Source organism: Watersipora subatra, chromosome 8, assembly GCF_963576615.1.
Source record: "Watersipora subatra chromosome 8, tzWatSuba1.1, whole genome shotgun sequence".
Classification (NCBI taxonomy): domain Eukaryota; kingdom Metazoa; phylum Bryozoa; class Gymnolaemata; order Cheilostomatida; family Watersiporidae; genus Watersipora; species Watersipora subatra.
In genome coordinates this window covers 64111325-64135505 of record NC_088715.1, presented here as the reverse complement: position 1 = coordinate 64135505, position 24181 = coordinate 64111325, and the positions used below count along the sequence as shown (strand labels likewise).

The 24181-nt window shown below is 35.1% G+C and overlaps 1 protein-coding gene across 1 annotated transcript; it reads right to left on the bottom strand.

Annotated features, from left to right (window-relative positions):
- Positions 1-750: 750 nt before the first annotated feature.
- On the bottom strand, positions 751-22188 carry LOC137401559 (nuclear pore complex protein Nup50-like). The gene is made up of 13 exons (XM_068087980.1): positions 22083-22188; positions 21730-21835; positions 21170-21294; positions 20054-20128; positions 15410-15580; positions 13001-13257; positions 9818-9955; positions 9673-9731; positions 8906-8995; positions 6565-6642; positions 6075-6198; positions 2553-2671; positions 751-1334 (listed from the first exon to the last, which is right to left on the bottom strand). The coding sequence occupies exons 1-13, from the start codon at positions 22170-22172 to the stop codon at positions 1117-1119; spliced, it is 1650 nt and encodes a 549-aa protein (XP_067944081.1). The 5' UTR covers positions 22173-22188; the 3' UTR covers positions 751-1116.
- Between the last annotated feature and the right edge of the window lie 1993 nt (positions 22189-24181).

The following is a 24181-nucleotide window of genomic DNA, read 5'->3' as shown; positions in this document are numbered from 1 at the left end:
CATTGCTTCCGTGGCGAATGCTGGCAGCAGTCTTCTTAGGCATGACGTTATTACTAGTCGTTTTTTAGTTTCATTGCTACTTTACTAATTCAGTTCACTTATATCAAATAGTTAATCTCTATTATACAACTACTAATAAAGTTATTGCAAACGAAACCATTGGCGTATCGTCGAATAACTTGTAATTTATTTGCATAACTTAAAATATGGGGCGGGCAATGAGCGTGCGAGAATGAAGCCGGATATCAATACTGTTTACATTAGTGATTCAGCTATTCAATTTGCAGCTTTTCTTTGTACTGCAGTCGGTAGAATACAACTCCTATAATTTCGCAAAACGAATTTCAAGGTGACATACCTGCGTAATAGGTCTATCAGATGCAATTTAAATTTTATCGAACAACACTATACAACGAACAATTGTATGTTACACTATTTAAGCTACAAAGGTTTAAATGTTTTGTAATAATTTTCTCCTCCTGTTTACCTTGTATCGTTTCTCATTACCTAATGATGTGTGTACTTTCCAGGAATCACAAAATGAAAGGCTGCGTTCCAATAAACCTGGGAATGTATTCTAACTAGCCACAAAGGGTGGCTACCGGATTCAACCGGAACATCATGATAAGGTAGCAAACTCGCTGCCTTATTATAATGTTTAAGTGGTAATATAGTAATTACCAAGCTCGCTATACCAACACAACTGGTAGAGCTAACAGTTATTAGTACCGGCGTCAATAGTTTCGGAAGGCAAAGTTGTATCAATTTATTTTGTAAAATAGTAGAGCTTTAGCTTGACTGATCATTTGTATATTTAGATTCATAGCAAAAACAGCCTGGTCCAGTATAGAAATGCTCCTGAATAAGAATGAGTTGGTAGGTCTGTTACTCCCGAATAAGAATGAGTTGGGAGGTCTGGTACTTCATCTAGTCTGAGAAACTTATAATTGTCTGTTGATGATAGAAATAGAAAGTGACAAGTATAACATTACATGAGGAACCGGCTTATGGCAATGAAAATACTGTATTTGCTCGGTTCCATGTATGTAGGTAGAAACAAAATAATTGCACTGCTGTAGAGGCCTCGCAAGTCATTGATACTTATTCATCTTAGCCTTAGGAGTCCGACTTATATTCGTTGAGTTTTTCAAAAAGCTCATCAGCGTCTGAAGATTCCTTGACCCTGATAAGAAGCATGGTGGGTGGAGGCGGCTCAGGGGCCCCCTTGCCCACCTCCATTGGTGGGTTGGGTACACAGACTAGAGTAACATTGTTCTTTCCCATCCTCTGTATAGGGATGGAATCTGATAGTGATATGTTCAGCAGAATGGTTCCTACAACAAACAATTATAAAGAATGAGTATAGTTGGAAACTGTGGTCCAAGACATAACAAGTAGAGTGAATAAGTAAAGACTGTGGTCCAAGACATGACAAGTAGAGTGAATGAGTTAAGATTCAAAAGCATAGTAATTGTCATATTAATGGCTACAACTAGCATCACTCTGTTGAATAAGAGGGTAGCAAGTTGTGATATAAAACAGTTTAACTTCAGTGATATAGTTCATGTATTTTACGTTTTCAAACATATAAACACTCCAGCTGGGCTGGGACAATAGAACAGCTGGCACAGCGAGGGAATGTCATGAGAACTTAGATACTGGGGTTATTATCAAGTGTTTATACTGACAGGCTTGCGTTAAATCAGTAAAACTCAAAGTTTAACCTCAGTTATGAGTTAAGTCTAAGGTAATATGACTCATTTTCGAATAGAGAGCTTAAGGACAGTATGTTCGACAGCTCTGCCAGAATAGTAATTATAATATCAATAACGAAAATGCTATGAGCAAGCGAGACGAGACAAGAAAAGAGAAACTATAGATGCTGAGCAAATTATAAAAGAGCAGAATTACTTTTACAGGTCAACGAAATGATCATCTCACAGTGAGTCCATCGCAGTAGCACCTTTACTGAAAATATCAGTGATTATCTGCATTATGCGTGATGAATTTACATATACTAGAGTTCATTTTCCTCTACGGGGGTTCATCTCCCTCGACTAGGGTTCATCTCCCTCGACTAGCGTTCATCTCCCTCAATTAGGGTTCATCTCCCTCGACTAGCGTTCATCTCCCTCAATTAGGGTTTATCACCATCTATTAGAGTTTATTTCACTCTACTAATGTTTATCTTTCTCTCTACTAGGGTTCATCTCCCTCTGCTAGGAATTATCTCCCTCTAATAACATTTATATCCCTCTACTTAAGTTCATTTGTAGGCCATCTATTCAGGCAATATGGAAGCAGAGAGCTGGTTATCTACATTAAAATCTTTAAGAATTGCCGTTCTTATGCCAGTCAGTCACAATATGACTAAGAGAACATGCAGTTTGCTACAAGGCATAGATAAAAGGATAAGCAGATAACTCCAGCAATGCTTAAAAGATGCATGGAAATATTCCACGCTCTCTTGAGTGGTATGATGGAAAACAACTAAAGGCTATTCAAAAAAAGGCCATGGCAATGGTGACATGAAATGCAAGTGTCATACATACCAAGGTTAGTGTCAGCCCTTATCAGCACACCATTCTTTCCACTCTCGAGTGGCTTGATAAACAGGTTACCAACTCCCTTGTCGACATACTTACCATCCTTGTTGTAGAATAACTTGACTCTACAAGACAGTGTAGGTCGTGAGACTAGACAAATCAAGTAGTTTTTGAATGTAGAAATGGATGTAAATAGACACAGTGTATAGCAACATACATAGGCAATGCCTAAAGTAGACAACTCCAAAACGCTACACAATGCAAACTGGTGTGAAACCGAGTCTTAGCATAAACACATTAAACATAAAGTAGACAACTCCAAACACATTAAACATAAATGCAGCTGATTGCGAGTAAGAGGTCTTTGTTTGCTCATTTTAAACTTTACATAAATAGTCAGAAATGGGCCAGACCACAATCAGAACTGACCAGACTACAAGCAGAACTGACCAGACTACAACCAAAACTGACCAGACTACAACCAGAACCAACCAGACTATAACAAAAAATGACCAGACTATAACAAAAAATGACCAGACTATAACTGACTAGGCTAAAACTGAACAGACTACAACCAGAACTGACCAGACTATAACAAAAAATGACCAGACTTCAACCAGAACTGACCAAACTATAACAAAAAATGACCAGATCACAACCAAAACTGACCGGACTACAACCAGAATTGACCAGACTACAACAAAAAATGACAAGACTATAACCAAAAACTGACCAGACTACAGCCAGAACTGACCAGACTATAACCAGAAAATGACCAGACTACAACCAGAACTGACCAGACCCCAACTAGAATGGTATCTACAGCTAGAACTGAACTGCAGGACAATTGGTATAAACTAAATAATCTCTCAAAACAGCTCTGCTGTAATTCTTAAACACAAGAATTCAATACATATGCAATTCAATACATATACAATTCAATACATATACAATTCAACACATATACAATTCAACACATATACAATTCAATACATATACAATTCAATACATATACAAATCATTACATGTAAAATTCAATACAAATACAATTCAATACATATACAGTTCAATACATATACAATTCAATACATATACAATTCAACACATATACAATTCAATACATATACAATTCAATACATATACAAATCATTACATGTAAAATTCAATACATATACAATTCAATACATATACAAATCATTACATGTAAAATTCAATACAAATACAATTCAATACATATACAGTTCAATACATATACAATTCAATACATATGCAATTCAATACATATACAATTCAATACATATACAATTCAACACATATACAATTCAATACATATACAATTCAATACATATACAAATCATTACATGTAAAATTCAATACAAATACAATTCAATACATATACAGTTCAATACATATACAATTCAATACATATGCAATTCAATACATATACAATTCAACACATTTGCAATTCAATACATATACAATTCAATACATATACAATTCAACACATATACAATTCAATACATATACAATTCAATACATATACAAATCATTACATGTAAAATTCAACACATATACAATTCAACACATATACAATTCAATACATATACAATTCAATACATATACAAATCATTACATGTAAAATTCAATACAAATACAATTCAATACATATACAGTTCATTACATATACAATTCAATACATATGCAATTCAATACATATACAATTCAATACATATACAATTCAACACATATACAATTCAATACATATACAATTCAATACATATACAAATCATTACATGTAAAATTCAATACAAATACAATTCAATACATATACAGTTCAATACATATACAATTCAATACATATGCAATTCAATACATATACAATTCAATACATATACAATTCAACACATATACAATTCAATACATATACAATTCAATACATATACAAATCATTACATGTAAAATTCAATACAAATACAATTCAATACATATACAGTTCAATACATATACAATTCAATACATATACAGTGCAATACATATACAATTCATTACATATACCATTCAATACATATATAATTCAATACATATACAATTCAACACAAATACAATTCAATACATATACAATTCAGTACATATGCAATTCAATACATATACAATTCAATACATATACAGTTCAATACATATACAATTCATTACATATACAATTCAATACATATACAATTCAATACATATACAATTCAACACATATACAATTCAATACATATACAATTCAATACATATACAAATCATTACATATAAAATTCAATACATATACAATTCAATACAAATACAATTCGTTCATACACGTGTACGACTATAAGATGTATTTGAGTTGAAACTTCAAGGTAAAATTTAGATGAATATGAATCTCTGTATTGGCACAACTTATCAACTGTGTTTTAGCAACAATATAACAATATCTAAATGATCATTTCACAATGCACATTGTCTCAACATACAATATCCACCATCATGTGTTTCAGTTTATGATGAACTTTCTGTTAGTCCAACTAACAAATCACTATCCTCACTCTGCGATACTATTAGATTAGCAACTTTAGGCACTTGTTCAACTCATGAATTCCTGATTTCTGTCTTCTCAGTTTTGTTTTGGCATATAATGAAAAACATTACTAATAACTAACATACGAAAACATTTATTAACTCAAATAAAAAGTTCTACATACGTACAACAATAACACACCAATAGATATAGGTGTAAGTATATGATGGAAAGTTGTAGTTATAAAAGGAATATACTATTGATCGCCGGCCAAAGTTTGAAACCCTGAGAATAAGGACTATAGAAGGGCACCTAACCATACATGTCAGTGTAACGTGTCCCTGTGTTGGAAGCTATTATTATAGAAGGGCACCCTAACCATACGTGTCAGCGTAACGTGTCCCTGTGTTGGAAGCTATTATTATAGAAGGGCACCCTAACCATACGTGTCAGCGTAACGTGTCCCTGTGTTGGAAGCTATTATTATAGAAGGGCTCCCTAACCATACGTGTCAGTGTAACGTGTCCCTGTGTTAGAAGCTATTATTATAGAAGGGCACCCTAACCATACGTGTCAGCGTAACGTGTCCCTGTGTTGGAAGCTATTATTATAGAAGGGCTCCCTAACCATACGTGTCAGTGTAACGTGTCCCTGTGTTAGAAGCTATTATTATAGAAGGGCACCCTAACCATACGTGTCAGCGTAACGTGTCCCTGTGTTGGAAGCTATTATTATAGAAGGGCACCCTAACCATACGTGTCTGCGTAACGTGTCCCTGTGTTGGAAGCTATTATTATAGAAGGGCTCCCTAACCATACATGCCAGTGTAAAGCGTTCAAGTTGGAAGCTATTTTAAGATGATGCAGCAACTTTTTGAGTGTTATAATAAAAAATATAGACTCCTCCACCAAACAAATGAGAAACAATGCAGCAACTACTGCTCAAATTTTAACAAAAAGTGTAATATAAAAAATTAATAGTAAAATTACCGTTTAGTATAGAGAGCATCATCTTCTGTAATTTTGTTTTCGACCTCGGGCTTGGGTGGCACATATTCCTCCTCTTCATTGCTGGGAGCAGCCTGAGTCTCCTCGGTCTTAGCCTTAGCAATTTCTATAGCCATAGAATAATGGTAAAACTTTTACACATAAGTTAAGCCAATGATTGGACAAATTTATGCATAGAAGATAAACTCATGCTTAGACTGGGTTGTACCTGAAACCGGACACACATGACAAAGGAGTTGTTGGTAACAACAGAGAATTTTATCAAAAAATGAAGCAGGAAATGACTTTAGGCAAAACTATGAATATCAGCCAATTTTTGCGGCTGAAAAGCCAAAGTACTAATAATAGCAGCTCTGTTAAAAAAGCCAATGGCAACAGGTAGCAGGTTAGCAACAGGTAGCAGGTGAAAGTTAAAAGACCAAAGCAAAAAAAGACACGTTAAAACCTTTCATTGTGAAGTGTTTACACTCACCTGACTTGAAGGAGAAGCCGGACGTGGCAGCGGTGCTGCCAGCACTTATGCTGCTGTTGCCACTACTTACAGTTTTACCTAAAAGTAAAAACTCACGATTGCTCATCGACTGTTGGAAAACACATGAGGGACATTTAGTTCAAAGAATTAGAACCATGACTCACAAGTCTATAGCGCTATGCAATTATTCATTAGAACGCAGAGATACAAGCGTAGTGTATCACACCGCAATAAGCGAGTATGAAAACTGGTGCCATACAATTGAACATGAGAGAATGAATAGGTAATCTGCAACAGTGCCTGCTTTTTATGGCAAATAAATAACTGACACCAAGGCATGTCCTACATACTTTCTTGGATGTCAATACATATTAGGCAAACGCTCAGAAAGGGTAGACCGATATTTGATATATAGATATTGTAACTTACCACTTTGGTCCTTCAAATAGGAAAAAAACTAAACCGAACTTTTTAATTTAATGACTGTACAGTAACTGTGGTATTATTGGTTGTGTACAGTAACTGTGGTATTATTGGTTGTGTACAATAACTGTGGTATTATTGGATGTGTACAGTAACTGTGGTATTATTGGTTGTGTACAGTAGCTGTGGTATTATTGGTTGTGTACAGTAACTGTGGTATTATTGGTTGTGTACAGTAACTGTGGTATTATTGGTTGTGTCCAGTAACTGTGGTATTATTGGTTGTGTACAGTAACTGTGGTATTATTGGTTGTGTACAGTAACTGTGGTATTATTGGTTGTGTACAGTAACTGTGGTATTATTGGTTGTGTACAGTAACTGTGGTATTATTGGTTGTATCCAGTAACTGTGGTATTATTGGTCATGTACAGTAACTGTGGTATTATTGGTTGTGTACAGTACCTGTGGTACTATTGGTTTGTATCGACAACTTTCCTTATTTTTCCTATCACTTTAACTTCGTTCAGTGTTGACGATTACGATAATTTTATATTAAGGGGAGTGCACATCTTCATGTCAATTTAAATCAATTTCTTTTACTTTTTTAGACAGCAAGGTTTGCGGTTGGAAAGAATTAAAAAAATATTGTATGTATAAAAATATAGTAAAACGAAACATGTATTTACTATCGTAAGAGTGGTGCCCGCTTGTGTGTATGCCAGTTCGAAGCCAGGGTTAGACGTTAGGTTGAGCGATTGATTGATTTTAACGAGACTCCAATTCGTGACATTCAGACTAGTAGACCTACACTAGCATCTGCACCAATCGACTGCTTTCAGGTATTTCTGAATAATTGTGCAGCTGCTTATTCTCTGTACACATGACGATCTCTCACAGGACACTAGACTGAGAGGATACCAGTATATATAATAGAGAAAACCTTATATGTAATTTTTCACCGAAATGAGGCAATAGAGAGAATGATATTTTAAGGTTCACTACCCTACAGGATGAAAATATTCGCGGAGTTAAGTTTCGCGCAAATTGCATTTTTCATGCGTATCCGCGAACTAATTTATTCGCGGATGAACACAATCACTCTCTATTAAGGGTTAACTCTATTGCAGCTAGCAAGAGTTAACTCTTCACGTGTGTATGCCACGTGTTTAGGTTTCTATTTAGCGGACAACTAAGAGTCAATCATGGAAATTAATTGGTTAATTATGAAAAAACAAATCGGCACTGCAAATCAAATACATACCATAATGTCCGCATCCGATTCATTATCGCCATCAACTTTGGTATTAGAGGTTGATGGAGTCGATTTCAACGTAAAAAAATGTAAAAGATAGTTTTGCGATGACGACGCCATGCCGAATAATTTGAGACAACCTTGAATAATTGTGTAAAGAAGTGTGATGCATTGGCAATAGGGTGAACTCAAAGCCCCAGCGATGATTTTTTTAAATTTAGAGCTCAGCTACATTTACTACTTCAGCCTAGCGGCTAGTTTTTAATTTGAGGCAGTAGATATTCTCTCTTGTGTTTAAAAATAGAATTAATTATTCGCGGAATTTGATAATTCGCGAAATAAACTGTTCGCGAATTATTAAATCCATTGAATATTTTCATCCTGTAGGGTATGAGATTCTTATTATTCAAATCAAATTTGATAACTTGCACTGACTTGACGCTTCATGTTATATGGAATTTTTTACGTAATAGGAAGCAAAAACTTTGCATAAATTTTTTACAATAACTGGAATTTACATAAGAGGTTTACATTATAGGAATGTCTACTGTATACAAGATGCTAAATATAATGGTATATATCGAACATGGTACAGAGATGTATACGGTGATGATGGCATGTGTATATGTATATGGATACTTGAAAAAAAATGAAAGTTTTCGTACCGAATGAAAAAGTAGGCAGTGAAGATGATGTTGTTGTTGTTGATTTCGTAAGACCAAAAGAGAAAGTTCCTGAAGTGGAGGATGTTGGCCCTACAAGTACAGTACATTAGAATTCTAGTAAGATCAGGGTAGTCCGAGAAGTTACCTTCTCTACTTCATCTCAAATAGAATATATCTATGACAAGACAGTTGTGAGTTACCTTCTCTATTTTATCTCAAATAAAATATATCTATGAGAAGACAGTTATGAGTTACCCCTTCCTGAGTTATGACAGGAGGGCACACTGCTCAACAGAGCACAGTTATGACTGAAGGGCACACTGATCAACAGAGATCAGTTATGACAGGAGGGCACACTGATCAACAGAGATCAGTTATGACAGAAGGGTACACTGATCAACAGAGATCGGTTATGACAGGAGGGCACACTGATCAACAGAGCACAGTTATGACTGAAGGGCACACTGATCAACAGAGATCAGTTATGACAGGAGGGCACACTGATCAACAGAGATCAGTTATGACAGGAGGGTACACTGATCAACAGAGATCAGTTATGACAGGAGGGCACACTGATCAACAGAAATAAGTTATGACAGGAGGGCATACTGATCAACAGAGATTAGTTATGACAGGAGGGCACACTGATCAACAGAGATCAGTTATGACAGGAGGGCACACTACACAGAAGTCACACAAATAGTCAGCTCTCAACACTCAAGCCTAGTCTCAGCATTTCTAAACAGACCAAGAAAAGATAAACATACCAAATATCGAGCCTGTGACAGAAGAGGTGTTTGCTGGTGCCTTCGTACCAAAGGAGAACCTGTTGAAGAAGGCAAGGCTTAACCAATAGAATACCACGGTAGTTGACAGAGACGAGTTAAAACAGTACCTGGCAGAAAAACTTACATGGGGGCTGTTGATGTGGCAGCAAGTTTTTCCTCGCTGGCAGCAATGCTATTGTTGTCGCTCTTGCTCGTACCACTGACAGGTTGTGAGAGAAATGAGAAAGGTTTAATCGGCGCCTTGTCTGTTTTAGGTGGCGAGCTAAAAATGCAATGAGCTAGTAGAGAGTTTGCACTTTGAGATAGGAGTACAGGCTACAGGGGCACTGGTAAGGTTTCAAGGTGATGGAAATCCTACACATAATTTTCCAGAACTGTGTATGTTGTTTGCAGCGGAGGATGTAACAGAAATGATATCAAATAACATGCTGAGAACTGCAACCAGTTCACAATAAAGATATTGACAAACTCTATTAAAATGTGAGAGAACCTCTGTGACATCCAATCATGAAATACAGTGATACTTCAACTTACGAGTGCTCCAACATACGAGAAACTTGAGATACGAGCCTGCTTTTAAGCAAGTGTTAGCACTAACATACGAGCCATGTTTGAGATACAAGCACGTGAGTCACTTGCCAAGTATGCCGGAGGTGTTTTATGAGCACAGCATCACTCTGTATTTTTCAACTGCTCAGGTTATACTTTTGTAGTGATTTTTTGCGCGCGATTTTCAGTGCAGAATTATGTGAGTTAAAAGTACTGCGTGTTGACCGAAAGTTTGCCAGTAAAATGAAAAATAATGCAAAGTAAAAGCGAATGATAACAGTTGATATTTAACGGGAAATTATTGAAAAATATGCGAAATATATATGCGTGATTGAGCTAGCTCAGCAATTTGACAGAAATACATCCACAATTATCAAACAGAAAAATAATATTCAGGGCATTTAGTTCGCAAAAGGACTAACGATAGTTTATAAACGGCACAGCGATCTTCACGACCGCTTATGGAGAGACTGCTCAGACATCGGTTAAAAGATAAACAATTGGCCGGTGACAGTGTACAGAAACGATGCTATGTGAAAAGGCCGGGTGCTATCTATCAAAACTATAAAAATAAACATTCGGACAAGTTGGCTAGTGGTCGTGCATTAACCCTTTGTGACGACACCTGTGTTCGTCCTAATCGCGACATGAGGCGACAAAGGCAAATGTCCTTAGATAGGTTTATCTTAAAACGGCCGGCTGGTCGTGAAAGCGAAACAAAGGAAAAATTAGCTAACCAGCGAGAAACTTCAAACTATGAACGCCGAAGAAATTTTAATTACGTTAAGTTGAAAATGAAAGTTTGCTTTTAGGTTTGCTTTTAGGTTTGCTTCTAAGTTTGTCTGTTAAGACATTGATAAAATCCAGATTTATCAAAGCCAACTGTCGTAATGAAGGATAACTTATATCTCCCTCCCTGGCAAATGCTAGCGTTCGCTGCTATTGTATGTATATAATTTTACATTTTAATTAATCACATTTCCTTGCATTATTTTTTAATTGTTGCTTTTTGAAAGCATGTGGTAAGTTAGGAAAATAACCAACATGTTCTTTCTGTTACAATATCTTGTTTTGAGTGTTTTATTTGCATTTTTTAGAGTGTGGAAACCAATCAATATATATTTAATTGTTCTATATATAAATAAATTGCACCAACATGCGAGTAAATTAACATACGAGCTCAGTCTCGGAACGCATTAAGCTCGTAAGTTGAAGTATGACTGTACTTTGGTCCCGAGGAAAGTATTTACAAAACAAACTGATTGGAGGACTATTACACCCTCCCTGATCTTTCTGTCATGGATGGCCTGTTATGGTACTACAGTACTCACTGACAGGCCAGTTACTGAGGCATTCTGGCTTAAAAATTCACCACCTAGAGATTACAGCTTCAACTCTTTTATAACCAAATTAATCTCTTTACCAGAAGATAACTACATCTTCAGTAAAACCTAATATTTGACAAGTACGCACATTTGTGAACTACACTGTCAATAAAAGATGTTTTGGCACCAAATTAATTGGCATAAAATTTTACATATGCCATAAAAGTGCCACAGCTGTGTTGCAGAAAGAGTTCAGACCCTTTTTGGTCATATTAACTACTACCGAGAGATTGCCCGAGTTGGACGAGTTATTAATATTATTACAGCTAAAAGTAAAATAATCACTCTCAGTAGAACTATTGTTTAATGATCCCCAAAGTCCATTGATCTACACTTGGTCAAATCTCCATTGCTGTAATGCGTCCAACACTACTGGTTATTACTAACAAGATATTGTGATAAAAAATAGTTTTTGATAAGTAAAATTACTCTGAGGATGGGCTGTGAACATATTTTCCATTAGTTCAATGCATACAGATAATTATTTTCTTTCATTGAAGTCACAAACCTTGTGTACATAAATGACAAACAAATTAATTAACTACTCACTAATCATAAATGTTTTGTACGAAGTCAACTAAAGCTGCAACACACGACTCTCGGCCAGACACGAACGCTTTGCCGAGTTGTACTACACGGCTCATGTATTACACGGCTCATGTATTACACGGCTCATGTATTACACGGCTCATGTATTACACGGCTCATGTATTACACGGCTCATGTATTACACGGCTCATGTACTACACGGCTCATGTATTACACGGCTCATGTATTACACGGCTCATGTATTACACGGCTCATGTATTACACGGCTCATGTATTACACGGCTCATGTATTACACGGCTCGTGTACTACACGGCTCATGTACTACACGGCTCATGGCGTAGTACACGACCATGAGCCGTGGACATACGACCTATACGATCATACATGGACTACACGTCTGATGGTGTAGTACACGACCATGAGCCGTGAACATACGGCCTATACGATCATACATGGACTACACGGCTGATGGTGTAGTACATGACCATAAGCCGTGAACATACGACCTATATGATCATACATGGACTACACGGCTGATGGGGTATTACACAACCATGAGCCGTGAACATACGATCTATACGATCATACATGAACTACACGGCTAACGGTGTAGTACACGACCATGAGCCGTGGACATATGACCTATACGATAATACATGGACTACACGGCTGATGGTGGCGAAAGAGTTAATGAGTTCCATGAACATTGAATACATAAAGTTTCAAAGCTGGAATGACTGAAAAACTGCAAAGTTTTGCGATCTTAATGAAAAACTCTGAACAAACACCGACGGCGGAAGCGACTGATAGATAATTAACTTACGACTTGGTGCCAAAGTTAAAAAGAGATGAGACCGGTTTGTCTCCTTCTCTAGAGTTGTCTCCCCGCTCTGTGTTGTCTTCCTGCTTTGAATTGTCTCCCTGCTCTGCGTTGCACGTAGAATCCACCTCAACCTTCTTAGTAGTTCCAAAAGTGAAAAGCGGTGTTGGACTTGTGACAGCGATTGATGTGGCAGGAGTTGTAGCTGAGCTGATCATGGCAGCAGTCGAACTAGGTTTGGGAGATTCGGTGGCATCAGCCTGCATTGTGAAAACAGCAGCATTATAGTGTTTGTGATGGAAAGTTTAGAATCATTTAGACAGCAGTCTGTAAACATCAAAAAGTGAGATAAACGTGAACAGCTGGACTGTTGAATGGACATAGAGAAAGTAGATCCTAGTATTAAGTTAAGCCAGTTATATACTCTGGCTGTTATATACTCTGGCTGTTATATACTCTGGCTGTTATATACTCTGGATGTTATATACTCTGGATGTTATATACTCTGGCTGTTATATACTCTGGCTGTTATATACTCTGGCTGTTATATACTCTGGCTGTTATAAACTCTGGTTGTTATATACTCTGGCTGTTATATACTCTGGATGTTATATACTCTGGCTGTTATATACTCTGGCTGAAGCACAATTTGAAAATATACCAAATGGAATTGCTACAAATATTTAAAGCTGATAAAAGGAAGACACTGAAAATGGAACAGATTTAAAATTAAGGCACAACAATTTCACAATTTCAAAGCTGACAAACCAACTATGCCAAAACTAAATTTAGGTGGGTCCAACTTTGATGCATTCAAATGTCGGGTACTAACCACTTTTACTGCCCATGCATTCTTACTACAATCATATATGGTGAAAAATTAGAAAATAAGCTGTTTTTATATCCATAGCGTTGTAAAAGATTACACTTAATTCGTATAAATCAAGTAGTAATAAATTTTGTTGACTCTCAAAAGGGTTTAATGAAGAGATGATATACCCAAACAGCTGTACATAATAGACCTAAATACCTAAGCAATGCGGACTTGAGGTCTGTTAAAAGCTGTCGGTACAGTATTTGTGTAGGGCTGGTTTTTAGAACAAATGTTAAGCCATCTTTAGCAAGGCTTCGCAAAGGCCTTGAATAAAACTAAACGACACGATGATAACACTAGTTGCTCATGTGTTTCTCTTAGTTAGCCAAGTTGATAGTCAACTATGTCGCTATAACAATACTTCCTGTTCATCATTCATGTTCCCTGCTGCTCATGTTCAAGCATGTCAAATGATTATAAGTTATTACTGTAGATTACTGCTGATAGAAATAAGTTTGCCTGTTTTCACAAGATGTTTAGCCAAATAAGTCACTGCGCTAGGGTGCTGTTTGGCAAGGAGTAACAGTCTGGTGGTTGCGCAGGGCAAGCAAACATGCTGATATTTTTAGTTGTGAAAAGAGTCATAGCGATGGCATGCTTTTGGCTCCAAGTAAAACGCAATAAGTGGTCTCATCAATATCAGTACAAGCCAATCATATTCAAGTGACACAAATCAATATCAGTACGAGCCAATCATATTCGAGTGATACAAATCAATATCTGTACGAGCCAATCATATTCGAGTGATACAAATTGATATCAGTACTAGCCAATCATATCCGAGTCATACAAATTGATATCAGTACTAGCCAATCATATCCGAGTCATACAAATTGATATCAGTACTAGCCAATCATATCCGAGTGATACAAATTGATATCAGTACTAGCCAATCATATCCGAGTGATACAAATTGATATCAGTACTAGCCAATCATATCCGAGTGATACAAATTGATATCAGTACTAGCCAATCATATCCGAGTGATACAAATTGATATCAGTACTAGCCAATCATATCCGAGTGATACAAATTGATATCAGTACTAGCCAATCATATCCAAGTGATACAAATTGATATCAGTACCAGCCAATCATATTCAAGTGTTACAAATCAATATCAGTACGAGCCAATCATATCCGAGTGATACAAATCAATATTAGTACAAGCCAATCATATTCGAGTGATACAAATCAATATCTGTACGAGCCAATCGTATCCGAGTGATACAAAAGCACTGCTAATAACCAATCAACACAATGAGCCTGATATATAGGAAAAACAGATGTGCATTTAGTGATTAATTTGGCTGGATACTGTCAAAATGATGCTTAGTTGAGATTTCTTCCACAAGGGTTACTACGGTAATATGAGTAATACCAACATTTTGTGCACAGCTTAGCTGGAAGACTCAGCAATTAATTATGTCCGCAATGATGAAGCGAAATATCAATCTATCCTAATAATATAAAAGCGAATGAAGATAATAACACTAAAATTATCCAAAAGCTCCTGCAAAGAAATATTCAAAGACTAACCTCAGAGATGTCTACTACATTCTTAGAGCTGGCGTCTCCTTGCTCAAACTGATAACGCTGCTTGAGGCTTGAAAGATGCTTGTCATAGTCAGCGAAAACAGGAGTGAAAAAACAATAAGGATTCTTCTCTGTATGGCTTGTCAACCACTTTAGCATACTTTCATTCAGCACCTGTACATAGACATATACACATAAACAAATACATCTTATAAACACCTGTACATAGACACATACACCATATAAACACATGTACAAAGACATATACATCATATAAACAACTGTACATAGACATATACATCATATAAACACCTGTACATAGACATATACTTCATATAAACGTCTTTACATAGACAACATATAAACACCTGTTCATAGACAAACACATCATATAAACACCTGTTCATAGACAAACACATCATATAAACACCTGTACATAGACATATACTTCAGATAAACGTCTTTACATAGACAACATATAAACACCTGTTCATAGACAAACACATCATATAAACACCTGTTCATAGACAAACACATCATATAAACACCTGTACATAGACATATACTTCAGATAAACATCTTTACATAGACATATACATCATATAAACACCTGTACATAGACATATACATCATATAAACACCTTTACATAGACATATACTTCATATAAACATCTTTACATAGACATATACTTCATATAAACATCTTTACATAGACATATACTTCATATAAACATCTTTACATAGACATATACATCATATAAACATCTTTACATATACAAATACTCGCAGTTTTATAAGTAAAAAAGTTAACAATGCAACAATTAAAAGTCAAGCGTAAAAATAAATAAATATCGAGTTAGTTACGACTTGAGCTAGTCTAGGTTAAGTGACACCAGGTTGCTTTATCACTACCTGCTAAGCGTTAACTGAGCCTACAGTTGAGAGAACTTGTGTCTCTGGTAAGGTGAAGATAAAAACTCTTTATAGATTACTAGCTGCATTACCCGCCTACGGGAACAGATTCACATGCAGCATAAGGTTTATTGAAAGTTGTCTTTCATAGTGGAAAGTAGATTACTACAGTATTAGATAGATTATATGGTAGATTACTACCTCATTACTTCATGTTTGATTTTAATGTATAATCTAGTCCCATGACCAAACGAGCAGAGCGAAGTTTGACAGTTTTTATGATAAATGCATGTGCACATAACTTACGAAAATTATTCATCAACAATGAGACGAACCCTTGTATGAAAATTTCATCAACAAATTTAACCATCGTTTTGTAGATTAGTTAAAGTATAATAACGATAAAAAACACATTTAGGCCTATTGAAATATGTTACCAAGTCTTTGTAAATTATCGAAATTCTCTTAAAACCCACCAATCTGATCGGATTATACACAAATAGACAGATTAATTTGACCGAAAATAGTTATTAAAACTTGCTAAGCCTCACTTTTATAAAAGTTAAGACCGGAAATTGAAACGCCGAGCGACAGATAATAGAACGATTAAGTCTTGCGCATTTCACGAAAAAATAACGTGCACTTTTTACCAGTCTATAGCATTGTCGAATTGCCGAAGGTTTCGGTAACTAACGTAGGAGTACAGAAATCGTTTCATTTTTGTCGATTTCAATTTTTTCATTTTTATTTGCCGACACATTTGAGTACATACATTGGTATTCTAACTGATGTCCAACATTCCTTATGTAAAGGAAATGACAATGATATTTTTTCTAACGGTTCTAATGAGATTATTACAATAATTAATTATAAGTTTGGATGACTACAGAACAATGACTACGTAGAACAGATTTTCTAAAAATCTATATAAATATCACAACTTTGTGATATTGTTAGCTATGACGTTTTGAAATACTTTTGTATGAGATTACGATATTTAATTATAAGTTTGGAAATTCTTTTTGATATTGGTAGCTATGACGTTTTTAAATGTAAACAAAATTGTTCATTGGTTTTCTATTATTACTGTATTACTATATTAATAATATTGGTTATTCTAATAATATCAGTGCATTTTACTTCTAATATTGCATTTCTCCTATTGCAGGGGAGAAATAAAAACATATAATCCTTTCCTTTTATTATTGCTGTTTGTCATGACCAAAAATTTTTTTAAATAGATTTTCTAAAAATCTATTAAATATCACTTCTTGATATTGTTAGCTATGACGTTTTGAAATGTAAAGAAAATTGTGCATTGGTTTTATATTATTACTATATTAATAATATTGGTTATTCTAATAATATCAGTGCATTTTACTTCTAATATTGGTCAATATTGCGTTTCTCCTATTGCAGGGGGAGAGATATAAACATATAATCTTTTCCTTTCATTATTGCTGTTTGTTGTATATAATAACACCCACACCCAGTACATTACAGCTACCATTGCAGTTATCCTATTGCACTGCAGTGCCATTTGACTGCTAATATTGCATTTCTCAACCAACAGTAGCCATTCTTTTTTCCAATATCACTTTTGTCGTGGGCTGTATGACAGTGGAATTTCTGGTCTAGTTTATTATCTTTGCTCAGTATTATATTATACAAATGATTTGTTTCAATTTCAAATTTACTTGATCTATTTATCATGAGGCTTTAGGCTGTGAAACGAATTAAACGAACCGATTTGTATTCTTGTGAGAATATTTTCTCTGACATGCGATGTATTTGACATACAATGCAAATCTCACAACGGATGAACTGCCTAAGTGTTTACTTCATCCCTGTTGCCCAAATTTCATCTTCTGCAAAGATACTTGATTACCGTCCAATAATGCAAAATTTGCTTGTATAATTCTAACCTCGTGTGTTTAGTTGCCCATCAAAATGTAGTTACATTTGCTGATTTGTCTTCGATAATTTGATTAGTTGTTTATAGAGTAACTTAATATTGTAATTAGTTTTTGCAGAACCAACATGTTGTTTTCACCTGAGAGGTTGTCAGCTCTTGTAATTGTTCTGGTGAAAGTGGCGCAGCAGGTAAATTGTGCAACACTAGTAGTAAACGAATGGATGTTGATATATATATATATATATATATATATACAGTCAAACATGGATAACTCGAACTTCACGGGACCGAGCGAAAGTGTTCAAGTCATCAGAGCGTTCAAGTTATCAGAGCACTGTCACAAGTCCATGTATTTATTTATTTATTTATTAGTAGATACATGCACATATACAAACTATAATAGAAATCAAAAGCATAAATGGCTTGTTTCAAATTACATGCTTCTAATGTAAAGTTTAAAACTATTTTTATCAAGAAGTATAGGAGAGTTTTCTATCACTTGAGATTGTTTTGTTGTTTAAGGTGATGTTATTGCCAGGACGTTTTTTAGATTAAAATTGGCAAAACTTGATCGTTGTTGAAATGCTCAGAAGAAAAGACATCTTTTTCTTTTGAGCGTTTTAACCGAGATCAATTTTGCCGATTTTTCTTGAAGTTTATGCGAAGGTCACCTCACTTTTCCATGCTTCCGAAAGGCGATCGCTAAGTGGATGTTTGGTAAAAATCAAAATTCACCAAACCTTTAGAAAAGACGTTGACAAAAATATTTTGCCGACGGTGGTAATAACGACGCCTATGATTTACGAAAAGTTGAGGTTTACCTCTATGACTTGGATGGAATAAACTGATTTTCTAAAGCGATAACAACCGTCTCGGTAGCCTTTGGGAAAAAAATTGTTCGAGTTAACAGAGTTGAGGTCGAGTTATCTATAGCAATTTATCATTAAGTGGGAACGGACCAAAGAAATTGTTCGAGTTAACCATGTGTTCGAGCTATCCGTGGGCGAGTTATCCATGTTTGACTGTATATATATATATATATATATATATATATATATATATATATTGGAGCACTTGGTGTCATTGGAGCACTGGGCGCAATAACACCGGCGCATAAAATGTGGCTTGCCCAAATACCAACAACAATCAACTCAGGTGAGTTGCAGAAAAGTGCGCTATTGGGAACAGCTAAGATCTTGAGGCGAGTGCTCAAACTCCCAGGTCTCTGGTAGGAGACCCGAGTTAGAGCAGAATTTACCACCCATACGGGGTATCCGGGGTGAGGAAACAATTTTTATATATATATATATGGCACCAACCTGAGTATGTTCAGATCAAACTGCCACAAATCCAAATAGTGATAAATTTGAAACCAATCAATATGCCTGATACAAGGATTATACTAAAGGACATACGATCCTGAACCATGGCTGCTCAGCGGTTCAGTGATTATAGAAAAGGATATATAACATCAAGCAGTAGAATCTTTAGGTAATTTTTTTGTAGAATTCCGTTATATACCATGTGACTGTTTTAACACTTTTCAACTTAATTGGTGTTATCTTTTTAGGTTTAAAATATTGTAATATAATGCTGTATAAACTAAATATTATATTGTACACGTACAGTAAACAGAGCATATCTTTATTCACCATTTGATAAGTTTTCTCAACTCTTCATTTGTTATAGTAGTAATCTTCTTGAGATAGTCCTAAGTACTGATACTCAAACTGGACTACTAGTGACTCTACTACTAACACTGTGATAATATAAACCATAAACATGGGCTTAAAAAACAGGTATTTGTGATATAAACTGACCTTCAATGCAGCAAGAAACTTGGATCTGTTGACATCTACTTTCTCTTTTGTTGAACTAGTTATATTCTCCGATACCTAAAAGAGAATACCAACAAGTGCAAAGTTGATGAGTGATTGACAACAACATTACTAGCAAAATATTAGCTATTAACAAGTCAAGCATTGATGGCTGCTATAGCTTTTATGCACCCGCTGTACATAAGGCTGTTACGTGCGAAATAGTTTCAATATGTCAAGAACCCATAAATACCTAGTAACACCCCCAATTACTGATTTAGTAGTACACGCATAAACTTTGCTACTAACTTTATCGTAATTTTTCAAAAGGTATTGAATCCAGATGAACTCAGTACAACAATAACGGTCTTTAACATGAACTCAGTACAACAATAACAGTCTTTAACATGAACACAGTATAACAATAACGGTCTCTAACATGAACTCAGTATAACAATAACAGTCTTTAACATGAACACAGTATAACAATAATGGTCTTTAACATGAACTCAGTATAACAATAACAGTCTTTAACATGAACACAGTATAACAATAACAGTCTCTAACATGAACTCAGTATAACAATAACAGTCTTTAACATGAACACAGTATAACAATAACAGTCTCTAACATGAACTCAGTATAACAATAACAGTCTTTAACATGAACACGTCTATAAATAGCAAAATTTGTCCAATCGTTATAAAATCGAAGCTGTCAATAGTTATTTATGATTTTGATAATTTCCAAGTGTCAAGTAGAAAACTGTTAAAGTATTATATTTTTGACCGAATGAATTTAAGGCGATTTATTGATATTACTTATGTTCCCAAGTAACTACTAATGCACACATAAGTGCAATACCAACTACACTGCAAGATGAATAAAACTCAGCCCACTCATGTTTTCTCAGGCAACTAGCTAGTCGGAGCATCTTTTCATGAGAATGCCTTTACAAAGCTTGCAATAGACTTAGACAATAGACTTAGACAATAGACTTAGACAATAGACTTAGACAATAGACTTAGACAATAGACTTAGAAAATAGACTTAGACAATATATTTATACAACAGACTTAGACAATAGACAATGAGATAGTAAGAAACTAGTTACCTTACCGAGACACTGGAGTTGGAGTCACCATTAGATGTGGCTAGAGGAGAGAACTTAACAGCAGAAGTTGTCTCACCCTCTTTTTTGTTGAAGGAAAATGTAGGATTCTGCGCTAGAGGAATGCCAAAACCTAGAGAGAAGAGGAAAGTGAGACTATAACAAGATATGGCACTTTGAATCAAGGGCTAGGCTAAAGGTGGCTAACTAGTTGAACTAAAGCCAATAGTTTCTCTAAAAACCACATGAGGAGAACTAACTTTTCAACACAGGTATATTAATCACCTCTCCACAAACATGCTCCTACTGTCAAAAGGTAAATAAGGATCAGATAACTCCACACACCCTACAAATCAAGGTACATCTCTAATGAGGATAGATCTATTCACAACTGGCAGAATGTTTTTGTCTGCTAGACTGGGCATGAATTTACTTATAAAATATCGCTTGACCTCCAAAAAGTTGGAAAAATAACCTAGACAATCTCAGAACAAGTAAATTGATGAGGAACATCTCCGACTCTCAACATGTTGTTGCCAGCAGTCATTTATTACAAAAAAACAAGTACCTTGAAAACCAGTAAATAGAGCAGGTTTATCAGCTAAATCTTCCTTCAAAACTCCGCGTCTCTTAGCTTTCTTAATAACCCTTTCTTTTAGCTCTGATGCATCTGCCTAATAATTTCAAAAACTCCAATTAAATCAGAAGGCAACATGAACTTATTTCACTTGGTAATTCTAATTTCTTTCAACCTGATTTCAATTTTAGCTAGATCAAACATGTAACAATCATAATTGGGTTAGCGTGAATGAAATACATTAATACAATGAATAAAATACAAATGAAAGTCAGGTAGCGAACGATAAATTTAAAAATGGTTGTGAAGGTCTTGCTGGTGTTTGACAGGAAATTATGTACAACCTGCTTAAACTCTCCAGCTTCTTCTTGCTCTTCCTCGTCATCCCAATTATCCTGGTGAAGCTGACTTGTGGCTGATCGCTTATTGGACATCTAATATTGCAAATATGACAGTTATAATGCATAGTATCGCAAAACTGAAAAACGCATCTAGCAACAGAATTGGTTTACGAGACTGCTTTAAACTTACGCTTTTTGACGAGGAAATAAAAGAAAGCAATATATAAGTCTAATTTATAAATAATAGTTTACAAGTTTTTTCATTAACTTATTTATATTTTGTTAATCAATATTATTATATTTATTAACAAATTTGCAAATATATTCAAACAAAAAAGAATGCAGCGAGTCTTGCGCTACCCAAATTCTCAAATTAATGTTTTAATTCCACTTAGAGTAAACAAATCACATCTGAAAGATGCCTGAAAATATTAAATTCATCATAAGCCAGCATTATGCCCTATTCATCACTCTAGTGGTTGAAAAAAGAGCTGTTTCGAATCAAAATGGAATTACAATATTATTTAAAAGTTAATTAGTGACAAGCTAGAGCAAATTATTCGTTGCTGGAGAGAATAGACTATAGGATGTAATATCTGTACATACCTGCCAACTCTCACGCATTGGGCGTGAGACTCACGCAATCACCCCAAAGAAAAAATGAAAATGCGTGAGAAATGCGTGAGATTTTTGCCCCAATTTCCACAACTGTATATATACTATCATTGATACATCAACTGCCCCAAAACCAAATCTCACGCATTGCCCCACTCTTGGGTTGGCAGGTCTGTATCTGTACCATTGTATCAATTGCATGCATTGTATCAATCATTTCATGGTATGAGCTCATTTCACTGTTTATGTTGAGAGATACTACAGAAAACTGCATTTAAAGACATGCTATTATATACTGTAACTTTTTAAGTAGACTTTATTTAAACTTGTGGAAACAATTTGGAAAGTCTATTCTCTTTACAATTGAAAGATTTTCTCCGAGAATGTTATTTTGTTAGTTGTTTTGTAGTTTTTCATCTTTAATTAACTCTATATATTCAGTCGTTTTGTAACTTATCACAATTCGTGAATTGTAAACAGTACGTATATGCAAATAACTCATCATTTTGTTACTGTTAATTATTTTCTTTTCTTAAAGACTATATAAAAATTTTTAAAAACATTAGATAACTCATGTTAAAGTTAATATTCTGTATATGAAGCAAACCGCAGCAGCAAGCTATTCACAAGGGTAAACGCTTTTTATAATACAACGGATTTATTTCTGACAGCTTGCAGCTAGCTGACACCTTTATTGATTTTAGCTAAATTGCTGCTCTGAAATACTGAACACCGATTTCATCATTCACAAGTGAATCGGGTATTGGTCTCTGTTACTGTGCCAAGAGTTACTAAGATCAATATTGAAAATAAACAGGCAAGAAAATTAGTACCAAAACAATTAACTGACATTAGCCAGTTCCAGAAAACTTAAAATATACGAATCACTAGTGCTTTACTAAGCTAGTGTTGCACGTTAAAATAACACAAAACCGCTTTATAGTATGTGAGTCAAATGATAAACTGCAATCTACACTCAATAGTGGTATTTGATGTTTACATTTTTCGTTTGCCACTTTTAAATACAACAATGTATTAGTAAATTTGATTTATTTCGCGCCACCGATTAATAACTACTTCATGATACGACAATGTACAACAAAGTCGTAACCAGCTAGGATGCTGCGGAGAAAGTCGATTACTTCATGAATGGTTAAGGGTGAAGAAGTTTTGAATTTCATGCAGCAATGTGCTTTAGCTCTTGGATGCCAACGGTCAGAAAAATAAAGCCGAATGCAGCGAACTCTGACATTGGCCAAATATCACGTTTTACAGTTCCTATTGGTTGTAATCATAAAACGTCATAAAGCGAAAATTTGATTGGAAGTGCGGGACATGATGTTTCCTTTTAACTAAATAATGCTGGACTATTGTTAGGAATAAAATATGCCGTTGCTAAAGTACAAAACTTAATAACATACACTTAGTAATGGTATGGGCGAACGATATCGCGCATTAGTTAGATATTTCTCAAATTATATCGTAAC